This window comes from Cuculus canorus, chromosome 19, assembly GCF_017976375.1.
Source record: "Cuculus canorus isolate bCucCan1 chromosome 19, bCucCan1.pri, whole genome shotgun sequence".
Taxonomy (NCBI): Eukaryota; Metazoa; Chordata; class Aves; order Cuculiformes; family Cuculidae; genus Cuculus; species Cuculus canorus.
The window spans coordinates 12,690,206-12,707,375 of NC_071419.1; the positions used below are offsets into that span (position 1 = coordinate 12,690,206).

At 53.5% G+C, this 17,170-nt stretch overlaps 2 protein-coding genes across 3 annotated transcripts in view; one reads left to right on the top strand and one right to left on the bottom strand.

Moving 5' to 3' along the window:
• Positions 1-1,996, top strand: part of LOC104059113 (dual specificity testis-specific protein kinase 2-like) — a 37,765-nt gene extending 35,769 nt beyond the window's left edge. For both annotated transcript variants that reach the window (XM_054084288.1, XM_054084287.1), the window contains exon 9: positions 1,715-1,996. In XM_054084288.1, coding sequence (XP_053940263.1) covers positions 1,715-1,816 — 102 coding nt within the window. In that variant the 3' untranslated portion in view covers positions 1,817-1,996. The remainder of the gene's footprint in view (positions 1-1,714) is intronic.
• A 9,116-nt stretch (positions 1,997-11,112) lies between these two features.
• LOC128854106 (coiled-coil domain-containing protein 81-like) lies at positions 11,113-16,269 on the bottom strand. Its single transcript, XM_054084304.1, has 9 exons — positions 16,083-16,269; positions 15,307-15,368; positions 14,873-15,014; positions 14,367-14,623; positions 13,890-13,975; positions 13,349-13,492; positions 12,835-12,958; positions 11,808-12,385; positions 11,113-11,561 (listed from the first exon to the last, which is right to left on the bottom strand). The coding sequence occupies exons 1-8, from the start codon at positions 16,159-16,161 to the stop codon at positions 12,116-12,118; spliced, it is 1,164 nt and encodes a 387-aa protein (XP_053940279.1). The 5' UTR covers positions 16,162-16,269; the 3' UTR covers positions 11,113-11,561; positions 11,808-12,115.
• Positions 16,270-17,170: the final 901 nt, after the last annotated feature.

A 17,170-nucleotide genomic window follows, 5' to 3' on the forward strand; every position in this document is an offset into this window, starting at 1 on the left:
TCCTCTCTGGAGGGCACTCCCTCGCTGTTACCAGCCCTGGCACTACAGATATCATCGTAGTGCAGTTCTCCAACATTTCTCGCTTTAGCATAAAAGGTAATGGTAAAAGGTGGGGGCCTCCCTATGCTGCCCAAAGCCTCAGGAGGCAAAGCGGCAAGAAACCTCAGAAAGCCAACCGTGTCCTGGGCTGCATCCAAAGCAGTGGGACCAGCAGGGAGGGAGGGGATTCTGCCCCTCTGCTTCGCTCTGGTGAGACCCCACTTGGTGCCCCACATTCAGTTTTGGAGTCCTCAGCAAGGGAAGGACATGGAGCTGTTGGAGCATGTCCATAGGAGGCCTCGGAGATGATCCAAGGGCTGGAGAACCTCCCATACAAGGACAGGCTGAGAGTTGGGATTTTTCAGCCTGGAGAAGAGAAGGCTGCAGGGAGACCTTAGAGCAGCTTCCAGTACTGAAAGGGGCTCCAGGTAAAGGTGGGGAGGGGCTCTGGATCAGGGAGTGCAGGGGTAGGATGAGGGGAACGGTTTGAAGCTGAAAGAGGGGAGATTGAGACAAGAACTTAGGGATAAAAGTTTTGCTGTGAGGGTGGGGAGGCCCTGGCCCAGGTTGCCCAGAGCAGTGGTGGCTGCCCCATCCTTGGAGGGGTTCCAGGCCAGGTTGGATGGGGCTTGAAGCAACCGGATCCAGTGGGAGGTGTCTCTGCCCATGGCGGGGGGTGGGACTGAATGGGCTTTGAGGTCCCTTCCAACCCAAACCATTCTGTAATTTCTATGATTCTGTGAAAATGATGATTCAAGTAAATCTCTGAAAGGAAAAGAAAAACAAAAGCAGAAATCGGGCAGAAAGTAGAGAAGCTGGGTGATCACGATGCACCTGATTCCTAGGTGGCAAATGGAAGTAAATCCTTGCATGGGTCCCGAGGATGAGTCAATAACTTGTCCTGGGTTAAAACAGTGATTCGTCAGCAACCAGCTTAGGTTTATGTGTGTTCAAATCTTGTATCTCTGACAGACAGCTTCCTAATGCAAGTTGATATAATAACGGGCTTCAGGCAGAAATGGCCCTTTGGGGATGTTCTTCTCTTCCCTTGTGTGCTGTGCAGGTTGGCGGAGTTTCTGGTGCAGCTCTCCCGGTGGCTCCATGGGGTCAGGCATAAAGGGCAGACCCGGGGTGGCACGGAGCGGGTGCAGGATGGGGGTACCCTGAGCCATGTCCCTCACTTTGGCTGCACCCGGATGGTGCTGGAAGGGCTACGGGATCCCAGCCTACTGAAGATGAGGTGCATCAAGGAGACAAGTCAGTGAGATCCTGACTGCCACAAAAAAGCCCAGGGAATGATCCTTCTCCCTCCTGCTGCCTACCTGCAGCCTTTTCCTGCACACTGTCTGCCCACACTGCTTGGGTGGGCTTTGGGATGAGCAGTTCCCACAACCTCTCTAGGTCAGGGCATACCAGGCTGGTTTCCAACATCTCACTGCATTTGCTTGTGCTGTACCACACCATTGGACTCTTCCTGTGGCTGCTCGTTTGCAGCAGCCCAGGCCTGGATCACCAAGTGTTGATGCCAGAAGGCTCCACCAGCGGGCATGGGGCTCAGACCAGTGCCAGTGATGGATGAGTGCTGTTGCCCAGCCCTCGGGGACTCAGCAGAGCTGCTACATAGTACCTACCTTGCATCCAGTCTGTCCTCTTCAGCTTTTCCTTCTCGTTGTAGGTGGAAGCATTTAAGAGGCCATCCTTCTCCGAAATCCTGGATGAGTTGGAGGATGTTGCAGAGAGCCTGGAGCCTAGGAGGGACAATCAGCTTCTGGGCTGAGCTGCCTGCCTCCTGTGAGGCTTTGCAGAGAATCACCTAAACTGTAACTGTCTATGGGGCATCAGGAGTGAATAAGGAATGTGGGGGAAGGAGAAAGGGAAGAGCTAAGTGATGCACTGTTGTTCATTTAATCATACTCTTGGTCTCTAATTTCTTGGATGGTTGGATGGATGGATGGATGGATGGATAAATAACATGGTTAAAAATGGAGAAGGGACTTACCAAAGGTATGTTTTTCCTAGCTAAGGTCTTTAACAGATGTAATTAGGACACTTAGCAGCCTTTGTCTGTTTGCTGTTAAAAGCAAATGATCCTGGAGGGACCTAAATTCCCTTGAAGATGCTTTCCAAATCCTCCACAGAAACATTGTCCTCTCCTGCTTCCCCGTGCACCCATGGGGAATGGCCTGTCTGGGGGCAGTGGTCTGTGCAGTATGAAGGAGAGGGGTTTGGTGTGCTTGGTGAGCCTCGGGGTCACCTTATATTTCAAAGCCTTAAAGCACCTGTCTGGCAGCCTTGCAGGACCAGGGGTGCTCTGTTGGGTTTCTGGCTGGGTCTCCTGGCATCTCACTTGGGGCACACCTGGGTGGAAGCAGCTGGCAGGGTTTTGGAGAGGCAGCTGAGGCCACTCAGAGGTGCTGCCCTAACTGACTCATATCTCCTCTCAGAAAAGCTTTGTCAGGCACATGTCCCAGCATCACAGCAGTCTGGATTTCTCGCTGGCAGCCTCAGCTTGGGGGGCTCAAAGGCAGGGGGGTCTGCCTGCCCCCTTCTCATACTGCTGCAAAGACAGTGAGGAGCACAGTGCCAACAGCTGATGAGGCTGAAACAAGGGAGAGCTGGGCCCGGTATCATCCAGCATCTCACTTGTATCCCTGCCTGGCCCATCACCTGTCACCTCCTCGCAACGTGGGACACCCTCATCGGCCCCAGGCTCTGGCAGCCAGGAAAGGACTTCCTTTGGATCCTGTATTTTCTTCCATGGGCCAGAGGAGGGTGTCCCACGCTGCAGAGGAGGGTGCAGCTGAGGCTGCACATTGAAACCTGAGGTGGAAAGGATAGTGGCTAGAAACTGTCTGGCACTGCAAATCAGAGAAGAGAGGAGCAGTTATGTCCCTGCCCCCGGATCAGCTGATTGCTGAGCCATGTGACTGAAACTTATGTTCTACTGGGACCAAATGTTTGTGGATGTAAATATGTGTAATGACTACGGTGGTGGAGCTGTGGCTCTGTTCTTGTACACTGTAAGCTCTTGGAGCAAGGATCATCCATCTGTCCACCAAGAAATATTTGTACAGTGTTTAAGTCCAATGGACCTTCACATTGCAGCCTGAAGGCAGTTCTTCTGCACAGCGCTAGACCTGGGGACCTTGTCTCAAGCTCTTGGAGACAGATTTGGTGTCCTGTATAGCCCAACGTCTCTGTGCTGTGGGAACGCGAAAGGGAGTGTCTGTGGTAAGCTGTGACTGAGACGTGGCGGAGGAGCATGGAGTGTTTTCACCAGGAATCACAAGGGATTAGGAGCTGGCATGATATGCACTGAATGGCACAAAGGTGGCCAGCTCAGCCACATCTCCAGGGGCCATCTGCATCTTCTCATTCCTCAGAGTTGCTGGTGTGCTTTTAACTGATTTATTTGCACCAGAAACCTCCTGCTCAGCAGTAATGTGCCCAGCAAATATCGTCACATCTCGGCTGGGTCCTGCCGATGTCAGTGAAGCAAAGCCTCGAGTAGCAGAAGACAGAAAATAAGGGAAGCTTTTCAAGCTGGAGAAAGGAGAGTGGCCATTTTTTTGACCTGTATCAGTTTGGAGACTTTAGACCAGCGGAATGAAATGGACTGCAACAGCAGTGCAAACAGCACTAGTACATGTGTGTGTGTCTTCCGTGAGAGCCAGCCACCACCAGCATCACAGCGATGAGTTGGACAAAGGTCACAAGGTGTGTATTTGGCTGTCAGGAGAAGGGCCCAAGGAGCCAGCTGCAACTGGAGAGGGGCAGATTTAGACTAGACATAAGGAAGGATTTCTTCGCCATGAGAGTGGTGAGGCCCTGGCCCAGCTTACCCAGGGAAGCTGTGGCTGCCCCATCCCTAGAGGTGTTCAAGGCCAGGTTGGATGGGCCTTGGGCAGCCTGATCTAGTGGAATGTATTCCTGCCCATGGGAGGGGGGTTGGAACTGGGTGATCTTTAAGGTCCTTTCCAACCCAAACTATTCTATGATTCTGTCCTTCTGTGATCTGACTCTGGATCTGCAGAGCGACAACCATGGAGCTGGGACACAACAGAAGTGGGATGTGGAGTTGTGTGTACTCCAGTGGTGCTGTGGTATGAAAGAAGATCCTTTGGGTTTGTTTATCTGTTTGGGGGTAAGAAGGTATCCGCTTGAGGATTAAACAGATCTGAGAGGGAACATGTTTTCTGCACCGAGCTGAGGATTGCGTTAGCTGAGCTGCTGCGGATCAGAACTGTGTTTCTTCTGGGCTTGCTGTGTTCCCCAGGCACTCGTGGTGAGGCCACGTGCTGGAGCTTGGGTGACAGAAAGGCACCAGGTCCTTGCTAGAAGGACCTTTGGTGCCTGCTTCAAGGGTAGGTGGGACTGAGACTGCAGGCACCATGTGGACTAGAAAAGCCAATCTTGGGAGTCTGCGGAGAACAGAGGTGGTCTGGGAACTTCTCTTGTGCATTTCGTGGACCAGGAGTTTCTGTTCACTGGTCAGAGCTTGAGGAAGAGGTGAGCATGGCATTTCTGCTGAGATGCCCTCCAGGTACGAGCCCATGTGCTGGGAGCGCAGGGTCTGTTTCCACATGCCAGTCCGATGCAAAGTCCAGACCGGCGGTTGAACTTCATGTCCTGGAGTCCTGGCACTGAACTGAAGCTGCTGGGAGGGTGGATGGATGTGATGTAGGGAAATGTAAATGTTGTAAATGATGTAATATTGTAAAATGATGTAAAATGTAAAATGATGTAAAGTTGTAAATGTCAGAAAATTGTGTGTTGTAAACAAGAGAGAATGATAGGGCAGCTGAGAACATCTTAATTGCTGCAGCTGTGGGATCCTGAGAAGTGGCCAAGCACCGGGGCAGTTGCTAACGAGGGTGTATAAAGGGTGTATAAAGCCTGGCACTGCAGAGCAGTTCAGGAGACCGCTCAAAGGAGGAGGTCACGGTGAGAGGGAGCACTCCAAGAGGGAGCAGCTGAGAGACTGGCGAGGAAGTCAGGGCACTGCAAGGAGGAGCTGGGAGTTAGAGCAGCACCCAAACGGAGGCCGGGGCCTTGGAGAACAGAGCCCGGGAAGTGGCCCGGCTATCCGCGGCAGGTGGAGGCTCTGAGCGACGCGGCAGGCTCGCTGTGGCTGGGCATGACCAGGAGCTGCCTCCTCTGCCTCTCATCCCTCTGTTGACCACTTGCTTCACAGGTGCCAACGACATGGACCTGGCCTTGTTGTGCCCCACAGGCCGTGCACTCCCACATCCTCCACTGTGTCTTTGTTTTTATAAATGTCATTTGGGAATAAAGTCTAGTGGTTTTTTTCCACATCAGCCCTGGCTGCTGTGTTTCTTCATCCTTCGTGCTCTGTCAGCAGAGTCGGTAATAAATCTTTAGTTAAACGTACAGAAAATTGTGTCACTGTGTAGCCCCGGCCTGGCGAATCTCAGCAGCCCAAACCGAGTGGTAGGGATCCCAAATTCCACCCCCCCACCACCATCCCAAGGAAAAGGAGGATGGGAGGAAAAAGATTTGTGGGTTGGAAACTAAAGCTACAGCTTTAATGAAATAATAATAACAACATTAACATTAGTAATAAAGTAGTAATAAAGTCTGTACAAATATTTGACCTTGTGCCCCCACCCCACCCCTCGATGACTGTACAGATGTTGCAGAAGAGACATGAGGGAAAGGGTCCGAGGCTGGGAGGGAGCTGGGCTCAGGAACTGGATTTAGGAACAGATAGATGAGGTCCTCACTGGACGTTGGCCATTGCAGAAGAGAGCGAGACCCTCGTGATCTCTCAGCTTATACCAAGTGTGACGTGCATGGATGGAATCTCTGCTGGTCAGTTTGGGGGTCACCTGTCCTGTCCGCCCCTCCCTGCAGGTGCAGCCCTTCCCCAGCAGCTCCAGGATGGCCTTGGTTGCTGTACGGATCAGTGCAAGCAGGCCTTTCTGCATCCCAGTGCCCCGTGTGATCACTGGTAGAGGGAAACACTGTGTGAAAAACAGGCAATGAACTTTCAGAAAATGAAGTGACTTAGATGAGAGTGAGCTGAAGTGAAAAACGGATCCTGCTGTAGCTCAAACCACAACAAAGCGTTGCCCATGAGAGAGTGGTGTTGCGAGCCCCTTGCCTCCCTGTGCCCTTGGCTTGTGGCGGGGTCAGCTGGTGTCTCAAGTCACCCCTTCACATCAGCCTGGTGGCACGAGGTAACAGCAGCACCGGCATGAGGTAACAGCAGCACCACCACGAGCACTGTTACAAAGTGGCTTGGATTAATCTTTTCTGCCCCAGCATCCCACAAGCTGAAAGGATAAAACCACAGTGAGATGATTTCCCTGCCTGGCTGAAAGAGGCTCCAGGAAAGCTGGAGAGGGGCTCTTGATCAGGGAGTGCAGGGGTCGGATGAGGGGAATGGTTCTGAACCGAGAGGAGATTGAGATGAGATCTTGGGAAGGAATGTTTTGCTGTGAGGGTGGGAAGGCTCTGGCCCAGGTTACCCAGAGCAGTGGTGGCTGCCCCATCCCTGGAGGTGTTCAAGGCCAGGTTGGATGGGGCTTGGAGCCCCCTGATGGAGTGCGGGGATCCATGGTCCATGGCCATGGCAGGGCATTGGGACTGGATGGGCTTTCAAGTCCTTTCTCACCCAAAACTTTCCATGATTCTATGGTCGGTGTTGTTCTCAAATTGAATTCAAATGGTAAAGGAATGCAGTAAAGGGAGAAGATGGTGCGAAGCGGAGAAAAGTGGATTCAGAACTCTTAGTTAGGTTAAAGCTGAGGATGTCAGCACCAGCTCCTAAGTTTGCAGAGGTTCTGTGGTTCTGCAGAGCTGTCTGTGGCAGCACCTCGGGCCTCTCTGAGAAGTTCGTGGTGGACACCAGCATCAACAGCTGACGAGGGAGAGATGCAGCTGGACCTTGCTCCTGCTGAGGGCATGTCAATCTGACCAGTAGTTGGGGAAAACCAGAAGAGCACCTCGGCTGGGGAAGTGACTACGGGACTTTCTGTGTGTGCTTCTCTGCTCAGACAACCATGCTCTTATCTGCTCGAAAAGGAGAAGTAAGCAGGGACAGAACTAGCGAATGGGGGGATGCAAAAACTCAGCTTTATTTCTTAGCGCATTTTTGACCTCCTGTGGTCTTTTGGGCGCATCACCTCTTTTCTCAACCACAAGGTCTGGATTCAGTGTTGCAGGGCTGGAGCTGCCCTTGCTGTACGTCTGCGCAATAAACCTGGGACTGTTAGAAACAACAGAAGGAATACTCTGCTTCCACTGGCTCTGGTCGGTCCCTCCAGTGAGGAGGTAGCACTACGCTCTCTTCCCCTGCATCAGCTGTGGAGATGAGTCCAGGAGCAGGAGTCCAGAAAGAAGAGATCCTTTAATCAGTTCTAGTAATAATTTATAATCGAACAAAACATCACATGATCTGTGTGAACTGTCTCCATCCACCAGTAGATGGAGATCCACCACCATCTTCAAATGCTAATGGAAAAAAGGGGAAATGGAAGATAAGGGCACCTGCTGGTGATTTACGTGATGCCCACCTGTTGAAGGCTTGGCTTGGGATTGCTGTAGTGTCTTGGTACCACACACGTTGCTGGACAGACTCTTTTGTATCCAGCTAGAGAATAAGATCTGGGAACCTGCCCTGGAAGGGTGGCTGAAGCTGGCTCTGGGTCCATTTGCAGCTCTTTTGTGGTGGGAAGTGCTGAGCAAGGCTACTGTGTTTCCAGGAGCTGAGGTCCCACCTGAGGTCCTCCAGCATGTGTTTGTGTAAGGCAGAGGGAAGGGGTGACAGTGTTGAGTGCCCTTTGCTGGAAGCTCAGTCCTTTCTGTGCTTTTGAAGCTTAGTCCTCCCCAATAGCTCGTGAGCACTGGAGTGGGCTTGAGTGGGAGGGCTGTGCAAACAGTGGAAAGAACAGGTGCAGAAGGTTTAACCAGTGGGTAAAAATCAGTGGAGCCCACAAAAAGGCAGATATGGTAATGGGAGTCTGTTATAGACCACCTAGCTGGGAAGAAGAGGCTGACAAGCTTTTTTACAAACAATTGGGAGAAGTCTTGAGATCGCTGGCTCTTGGCCTTGTGGGAAACTTTAACCTACCAGATGTCTGCTGGAAGTACAGTAAAGCAGAGGGGAAGCGGTCTAGGAGATTCCCACCCTTCAGGTGGGACAGGCAAGGAAGGGGAGGTAGTGGGGTTGCCCTGTATGTTAGAGAGTGTTTTTACAGCCTTGAACTCAATGATAGCAATGATAGGGTTGACTGTCTATAGGTAAAAATCAGTGGAACACCCAATAAGGCAGATATCATGGTGAGTCTGCTATAGACCACCCAGCCAGGAAGAAGAAGCTCATGAGTTAATTTACAAGCAACTGGGAGAAGTCTCATGATCACTAGCTCTTGGCCTTGTGGGAAACTTTAACCTACCAGATGTCTGCTGGAAGTACAGTAAAGCAGAGGGGAAGCAGTCTAGGAGATTCCTGGAGTGCGTGGAAGACAACTTGCTAACACAACTGGTGAGTGAGCTGGAAGGTGCCCTCCTGGACCTGCTGTTTGTGAACAGAGAAGGCCTTGGGGGAGACGTGATGGTTGGAGGACACCTGGGGCACAGCGATCATGAGATGGTGGAATTCTCATTTCTGGGTGAGGTGAGGAGAGGGGTTAGTGAAAGGGCCACCTTGGACTTCCAGAGAGCAGACTTAGGACTGTTCAGAATGCTGGTTGATAGAGTTCATTGGAGACAGTCCTTAAGGGCAAGGGAGCCCAAGAGGGCTGGGTGCTCTTCAAGAAGGAAATCCTGGCAGCACAAGAGCAAGCTGTCCCCATGTGCCAGAAAATGAGCTGGTGAGGAAAATAAACAGCTTGGTTGAAAGGCCAAAGATGTCTGGGTGGACATCAAAAAAAAAAGAAGGAAGTCTATGAGGTTCGGCAGAAGGGGCAGGCACCTTAGGAGGAGTAGCGGGATACAGTGAGATTATGCAGAGAGAAAATCAGGGGGTCTCCAGCTGGAGACCGGTCAGAATTGCTGTCCCCCAGGGCTCAGTGCTGGGTCCAGTCCTGTTCAATATCTTTATCAATGACCTGGATGAAGGCATTGAGTGCACCCTTGGCAAGTTCGCTGACGACACTAAGCTGGGAGGAAGTGTTGATCTGCTGGAGGGTAGGGAGGCTCTGCAAAGGGATCTGAACAGGCTGGACCAATGGCCGGAGACCACTGGCATGTGGTTTAACAAGGCCAAATGCCGAGTGCTGCACTTGGGGCACAACAGCCCTGTGCAGCTACAGGTTAGGGGAAGAGAGGCTCAAAAGCTGCCTGGCGGAGAAGGACCCCGGGGTGTCGATTGACAGCCAACTGAACATGAGCCAGCAGTGTGCCCAGGTGGCCAAGAAGGCCAGTGGCGTCTTGGCTTGTATTAGAAATGGCATGGCCAGCAGGTCCAGAGAGGTTATTCTGCCTCTGGAGTACAAAGTACTCAAGGACATGGCTTAGTGGCAGATAGGAATGAATGGCTGGACTCAATGATCTAAGAGGTCTTTTCCAACCTAATGATTCTATGATTCTATGTGCTAAAATGTATGCAGAAACTACATAATAAAAAAGGAAAGTGTGGATCTTCTTAAAGGCACATCACAGACAACACCAACAAATAGAATGGTTGTTGCTACAATGACAGACATCTGATTTGCAGAATCAAATTGTAATGTTACAGTGTCAGAGTCAGTTGTTTGCCGATAACTTGGAGGCTTATGAGCCCACAGCTGCAAGAGCTGCAGAGTGGGTTGTGCAGTATAAATACAAGAAAAGGAAGGGACGAGTAAGTCATAAGAAAGTGAATTTGGTGAGTGCGGGAGCAGGTGTGCAGTGAGGTCCTGGCAGAGAACAAAGCAAATGACATAACTGAAATGTTTACACTGAAGTCAGGGGAACCCCCGCTCTCTCGGCTGGTGTGTTTGTGCCATCAGGGAGCGTTGGGGGCAAACTTGGATGATGGACACTCTGAAAAATGTTTTAATTCTGAGTTCAGATTCTTTTATGCAAGATGCATTCCAAACTAACATTCAGAACACAAATTTAATAGCTTTTGCAGCTCGAGGGTGTAATAGTGAGTATCCCACCGAAAATGATTGGCAAGTGCAAACATTCTAAACCCAAAGACCCAGGGGTAACTCGGCCTACGGCACCTCCTCAACGGGACTCCCTGTCTGAGCGTGGTGGCCCCTGTGGGTGGATCAGTTGTTCCAGGGGAAAGGGAGCATTGGGAGCTGCTTTCTGACTTATGTCCGTGGAAAGAAACTGGGAAGATAGTCCAGTGTAATAAATCTGAGTGAAATGACGGCCAAGGGCTTCAAGTATTTTGAAGAACCTTAGTTGAGAGTGGAGCAGAGATCTCCCTGAAATACGGAGATCTTCCGGACATCTCTCAGGATCCTTCCCCTCAAACGTCCATTTAGCCAGCAGACAGGTGAATTTACCTGGGAACTTTGAACAGGAAGGCTGCAGAGAGCAAGATTTTAAAATAAATACATGGTAAAAATAAAAGGACATCTTTAATGAGGGAATTAGAAAAGGTTAGAAAGTGTGGTGTTCATTTATGTCAACAAGTTCAGCCAATCTTTACTAAAGGCAGTGGGGACCGCAAAGAATTCCTAATGTCAAGAATGTTTGAGATAAATCAGCTGTGAAATTTTCAAGGAGAAAGACACAGCAATTTGAGTAAATTATTTCTCTCTGTATCAGTTGTTGCTTTTATCTTTCTGGAGTGCAGCCAGTGGGCAGTGGATGTGTGGGAATGCCCTGCCTTTCTTTCCTTTCTTTTCAAAATGCAACTGGTTTTCTTTTTTCTTTTCCTTCGTGCAAATCTGCTGGATTTGGTTTGGGTTTTTTTATGGCAAACTGCCGGAATTAAACTTGCATCTTTGCCAGCCATGACAAAGTCCAATGCTACGTGTAATTTAATTTGGATAAAAATAACGAACACTCCATTGATTATTGTAGAAGACTGAGAAAGGCTTTGTTAAAATATGGAGGGAGGACCCCTCAAGATTTTAATAGAGCACTGACCATCAATGTGTCTGCGGATCAGCCATTACAGGATATTAACAACAACAACAACAAATTTAAGAAAGTATTTAAAGAAACACTTTGAACAAATAGAACAACATAGACTGAACAAGTTCAGGCTGTTGCCCGGCAAGCTCAGGATCTTAGAGGTCTCCCCACTCTTGCTGCAAGGGGCTGAGCTTTATTGCCGTTGAAGAAACTCCTTACGTTGCCCCAAAAACGCAGAACCTGCTTCTGTCTCACAAGAGCCAAGCGAGAAATGCCTTCTTTCTTCCAGGGCTCCCTCAGTGGAGGGTTGGGCCCTGCAGCCGCCGGAAGCACCATCCCTTCATGGAGAGAGTTACCCGGGGAGCTGACTCTGCTGCTCCAGCTTCCATCTGTTGATCGCAACCAAACTCTCGTATATGCCGCGTTGTTCGTGATATGGCTCCAGCCTTTCCAGGACCTGGACGGCTCGTGGGGAAAGGCTGTTGCAACAAGAGGAAAATGTCATCCCACAGCCTCCGGCAGAGACGCCTCTGCCTCTCGGCCCTCTGCCCACCCGGTCCCATGTCTGCCCACCCTTCCACCCTGCTGTGAGCTTTGTGCCTGGCTATGGGTGCGCAACCAGGTTTTGCCCATGTTCGGAGCCATCAGAGGATATCCTGTGCCACGCCAGGACACAGGGACCGGGGTCCTGGACATCTCTGCGGGTCTTGGCTCTGCACACTTACCCAGGTTGGAGTTTCCCCAGCCTGGGGGCTGCCACTATCGCCTCTGCTGGGAGACGAACTTTAATCTTCCTATGGAACTTGGTTTCCTCCATTCCCCTGGGCTGGGCTGGAGGGTGGGGAGTCCAAGTGCCTCCAGTGCCGAGTGCCTGGCAAGAAGGAGACTCTCTCAGCAAACCAGATGCGGAACAGAGGTGCTGGTCCCCAGAGACTGTCTTGAAAGCAGCCTGCAGCGGGAGCTGGGAGCCTCAACGCCGTTTGCTCCTCAAAGCTGATGGCGGCTTTTGCCCCTTGGATCCTGCTGCCAGTCTCTACCCCACGCAGATGAGCAGGCAAAGCCCTGCCCTGCAGCTGGGTGTCAGCAGTGCCCCCAGGTGCTGCAGCCCCGCTGCCCTGGCTGCTGGGCAGAGAGGGGCTCTGCTTCTCTCAGCGCTGGCAATGGCTGCCCGTACCTGGGGCGGCTCTTCCACTTTCCCTGCAGACCAGGCTTCCCATGCCACTCCTTCCGCCTCTTCTCGCTGTCGCCACTCCTTCCACGGGCCCTTCACTTGCTCGTGCTGCGCAGACAGCTGCCAGACCTCCTGGTGGGGACGGAAATATGGTAGTGAGCCGGACTGGTCCTCGCTCCCGGAGGGGTTTCCTTCGGGTTCGACCCGTGAGCCTCGCCTCAGTTGGTCGCTTGGCAGCGCTTTGCCCCTGACAGATCAGGGGCTGTGGGGTCACGCCGGGCTCCTCAGCGCTTGGCAAAGACGGCCGAGTGACCAAAGACCTCCCGTGACAATGACCTAGGAAGGACTTGCCCCTTTTCCATAGCCCATGGCCAGAATCAAGTGTTTCATGACCACCTGGGGACGAGGTGGGGCAAAACCAGGTGGGAGGAGTGTTAGCACCTTCCTTTCCATGAAGAAGATCTGAAGGTGACAGGGAGGTGTCAATGAGCCAAGGGATCCTTTCAGGTGGGCTCTCTGCACAAGGAGGCTCTTGGCGAGTCCCGCACAGCACGGCAGTTGCAGCCGGGCAGAGCACGTACCTGCAGCGCTTTCTTGCAGCATTGTGCGGCCGGGAGGGCAGTGCTGGGCTTGCCCAGAGGAGCTGCCTCCTGCTTGCCCAGCTCCTTCGTCCTGGGGGAGCTGCCTGGGCACGGGGGGAGCACACTGCCGAGAGACACCAGAGGAGTCAGCATGAGCTTGGGGGGACTTTGATCTCCCGCTTCCCTCTAGATTCCCGGGGCCGGCAAAAGAGGTGGGGGAGGTGGGGCCCTTTCCAGGGCGAGGGAGAGCCTTTGCTGAGCCCCCTGGCGTGGCTGGGAGGGGACCACACCTCAGCTCTGCTCTGAGGGCAAGCAGAGCCATGTGGGGAGCTCTCAGCACCTGCCGCCTTCCCCGGGAAGCAGGCTGCAATGGGGCAGAGGAGCTCCTCAGATCCGTGGAGCAGGTGTTGTCAGGGACCAGTGGCCCTGCCGCAGTGGCCAAAGGGGATGTCTCTCCTACATGGGTGCCAGGATCCCTTTTATCCCTTCCCACAAGGGATGAACATGGTCTCACATGGCAGAAGTCTTCTTCCCCATCTCTTGCTCCCTCATGCCTGGACGCTGGCTGGGCAGCACAGGGAGGCAGAACCTCTCACGCTTCTTCAGCAGCTTCTTAGGAGCCGTGGCCCCCGATCTGCTGGTAACAATGATCTGGAACCTAGAAAGTAAACAAGGACATGAGAATGAGGAAGGGCGACCCCTGCCCTCTGCGGCTTCCCACCGCTAATCCTCCTTTTCCTTTCGCTTTGTGGCCGTGCACAGGTTGTATCAGGGGTCTCCCCCAGCCATAAGGTGCAGCTTAAAGTCCTCTCTGTGTGCACTGGTTCTCTCTGATGGGAATGACGGCAGGCTGGGCATGAGAAACGGGATCAGGATGCCCAGTCGCTCCAGCAGAACAGAGGTGTAGCCCAAAATCAGCCCAGAGCAGCCCCCAGCCCCTCAAGGACGGATCCCTGACTCGACACCGAGTGTCTCACGCTGACCAAGCGCTCCTGAGCAGAGGCTGCGCGGCCGCCTGCTCGGTGAGTCAAGGGCTGCTGAGGAAATGTACGCACCTCGGGAACACACGGTCCGGAGCAGCCCGCATCCCCCGAGTGGTGGTTGCTCCATTGGAGACAGCGGCTCCTGGCATCCACAGGCTCTGCAAAGAACCAGAGCTGTTAGAGGTGTCCTAGGCAGTTTTCTCTTGGTTGCCAAAGGAAGCAGACCTGTCTCCTGCTCCAAGAGAAAGTCACTTCCCCATCCCCACCTTCCAAACCCTCCTCCATGAACAGCAGCCCTTGCTCTGCTCTGGAGAAGCTGCAAAGTGAACAGTGAGGTCGCACAGTAATGCTGCTGGGCTTTTTTGCAGGACAAGGACCCAGAAAGGCAGCAGAAGCTTTCTTTGCAGGTGGAGCAGTCAGTGGGGTGAGCGTGGGGAAAGGCTTTTGACCGGGCTGCCACGGCCAGGCTGGCCAACGGGGTCTGGGCCGCTGCCCCTTCCATGAGCTTCCCAGAGACCTGGAAGCACCCTCCAAACCTGAGCAGCTTACAGTGTGCAGCAGCGCGATATGCCTGGCCTTGTTCTCCAGCCTGGAGACGCAGTCGGCATAAAACCTCATGCACAGGCCATCGCCTTCGCAGCACAGAATGCCGATGTCCCGGAAGCTGAAGTCAATGTGCTGCCTGTTCCTCAGCTGGAAATAGTACAGGAGGATGGTCTCTTGCACACAGCCCTCCAAGATGCTCATCGGGAAGGAGGTGGCTCGCGAGAGCCACCGGTAGTCCAGCAGCTTGATCTTGACATCGCCTGCAAGGAGGAGGAACATCATCACCGCCTCAGCAGCCATGGTTCCATCTAAGATTCCTAACAAAATGCCACAGTAAAGGTTGTTTACAGAAACAGTTCTTGGGCAGGCGTTTGTTTAGGGGAAGCTCAAGCCCTCCCGTGACCTTTGGAGGCAATTTTTGACACCTGCCAGCATTTTCCAAGGAGCAGAGAGCACACATCCCCCCAGAGGTGGAGGGGGAAAGCGGAGGGTGGCCGCTGCCTTCTCACCAGGGATAAGCACTGTGGGGCCCAGGCTGAAGCGATCCATGTCCACCTGGAAGACTGGTCGTCGAACAACATGCACGTCTCCTTTCATGTAGAATTCCTCACGGAGCACAGCAAAAGTGCCGAGTCCTGCGACCTGGACCCCCTGCCCAGGAAAAAGAGAAAAAGGCTGCTGGGGGAGTGCACTGGTTGTCACTGGTGCTGAGCATTTCTCACTGGTGCACGCTTGTGGTTAGTAGTGCTCTGGCCACAGGGAAGAGGGAAGTCCTCCCTGTGGTGTGCCGAAAGCTTTCTCAGGCCAGGTCTGGGCTTGGTTCCTCTCCTGGCTGACCATAAAGCACAGGGTTGTCTTGGTGTGCTGCCAGGATGCTCAGGGAGGGATCAGTCCCCAGGGCCCAGACTTGGCAAGGGAAAGGGCAACCAAGAGGCCAGCCCACCTTGTCCAGCTTCAGCTGTTCCAGGATGTACGCAGACACAGCGTCCCAGATGTCCACAACCTCTGGAAAGCGAGGGAAAGAGGTGTCAGGCACCAGGCCAGCCAGCTCTCAGCCCCTCGGCGAGCTCCTTGCCCAGTGGGGTCACCAGTGCAGGTGCCCACAAGCAGCTCAGATAAGCACCGCTCTGGCTGCGGAGCTGGGTTGGGCCCCAGCTTCAGGCTACCAGCCCTACTCTGCTCCCGGGCAGGGATGGGGTGGAAACAGGGATGTGGGAAGGGCTCAGGACCATAGCTTGGCCGTTTCACCGCCACAACAGCATGGCATCCCAGAGCCCGGAACACGATCTCTCAGCCTGGTGGCACAGGAGGATCCCATGGGAAGGAACAGTAGTTCTCCCAGAGGAGACAGGGTTGAGGTAAAGGGTGCAGGCATTTCCATGAGAGCCCTGTGGAAGCTGTAGGACACGCCAGCTCCCAGGGCACAGGACCCCTTATCATTCCAGAGCCAGAAGCCCAAGAGGTACCCGCTCCCAGGCAGAGCTGGCCCCGGGTGCCCCAACTTGAAGGAGGACCATGAGAGCCTCAGAGCAGCCCCAACACCGCGGCCTGGGAGTCCTGCTTGCCGCGTTGTCCCTCAAGCCTGGTGGGAGCCTCAGGGAGGGCTCTCACAGCAGCCCCAGCCCTGTCCAGCCAACCTGTGCCAGCCCAGCAGCCCCAGGCTTTGACATTGGACAGCCCCAGAGCTCCTCCTTGTGAAGGAGCTCCCCAAACCCTCACCTACGGTGGAGAGGTGCAGGAGGGTGGGAAACAAGCTTCTTAGCTCCGAGCTGATGGGGACAGTGCAGCAGCCCTCCATCACGCTTGCTCCTTGCTGTCAGGTCAGGGAAAGGGATGCTCTTTGCAGCTTCTTGCCCAAAACTCCAAAGGGCAGCAGTGGGGAGCCCTGAGCAGTGTCGAGCAGCACCAAGACCCTGACGGGAAGTGCCAGTGGTGCTGGGGAGACCTCCCTTTTATGTGGGGGTTCCCTTTGTGATGTCAGCCTGCATCACTGGAAGGAGCATTATGACACAAGCAGGGAGACAGCACAGCTGAGGGAGGAGAGAGGTTTCCGCTCTTGTCCAGGGAAACACTCATCCCCTACCTCCTCAGTCCTATTCCATACAGCCCATCTGCTCCCTGCACCAACTGGCTGTTACTGGGAACTTGTCTGGGCAGGTGGGGTTTGGCGCTTGGCTGCGCTTGGCCGGTTCCAAGCGATGGGGTCGAAGGCCCATAGGATGAAACAGCCCCTCCAGTGTGCCCAGACCCTCCTCTGTGCCACATGTCACTGGGTGGGAGGAGTCGGATGGGCTTCACTGCACTGGTTTCAGCTGGGATGGGGTTAATTTTCTCCATAGCAGCCCACATAGGGCCATGTTTTGGATCTATGACCACACAAGCCCTTATACCGGACTGGTGTTGTAACCGTCCCAGCACGCTGCTGGCACAGGATCAAGGCTGCCTCTGTCTCTCATGCTGACCCACCAGCAACAAGGCTGGGGCTGGGCAAGAAGTTGGCAGGGGATGTGGCCGGGATGCTGACCCCAACTTGGGCACTTGTACAGCTGGCGAAACTGGAAAGGGTATTTGGCAGAATCCCTAAGGAGACAGAGACCGAATATGTTTGGAGGTTATCGTTAACGGGGGTCGATTAGATTTTGTTAAGTGAAAAAGAGTTTGAGGGCTACTGGGACCCAGGTGTTTATCCCACAACAGGAGATCATCACACCCCCTGGTCTTTGACCCAGCGAGCTGGTTACTGGGTGGGAAGCTTGGAGCCCTTGGTGAGGGGGGATCCTCCTGCCATCATCGGCACGATGGACCAA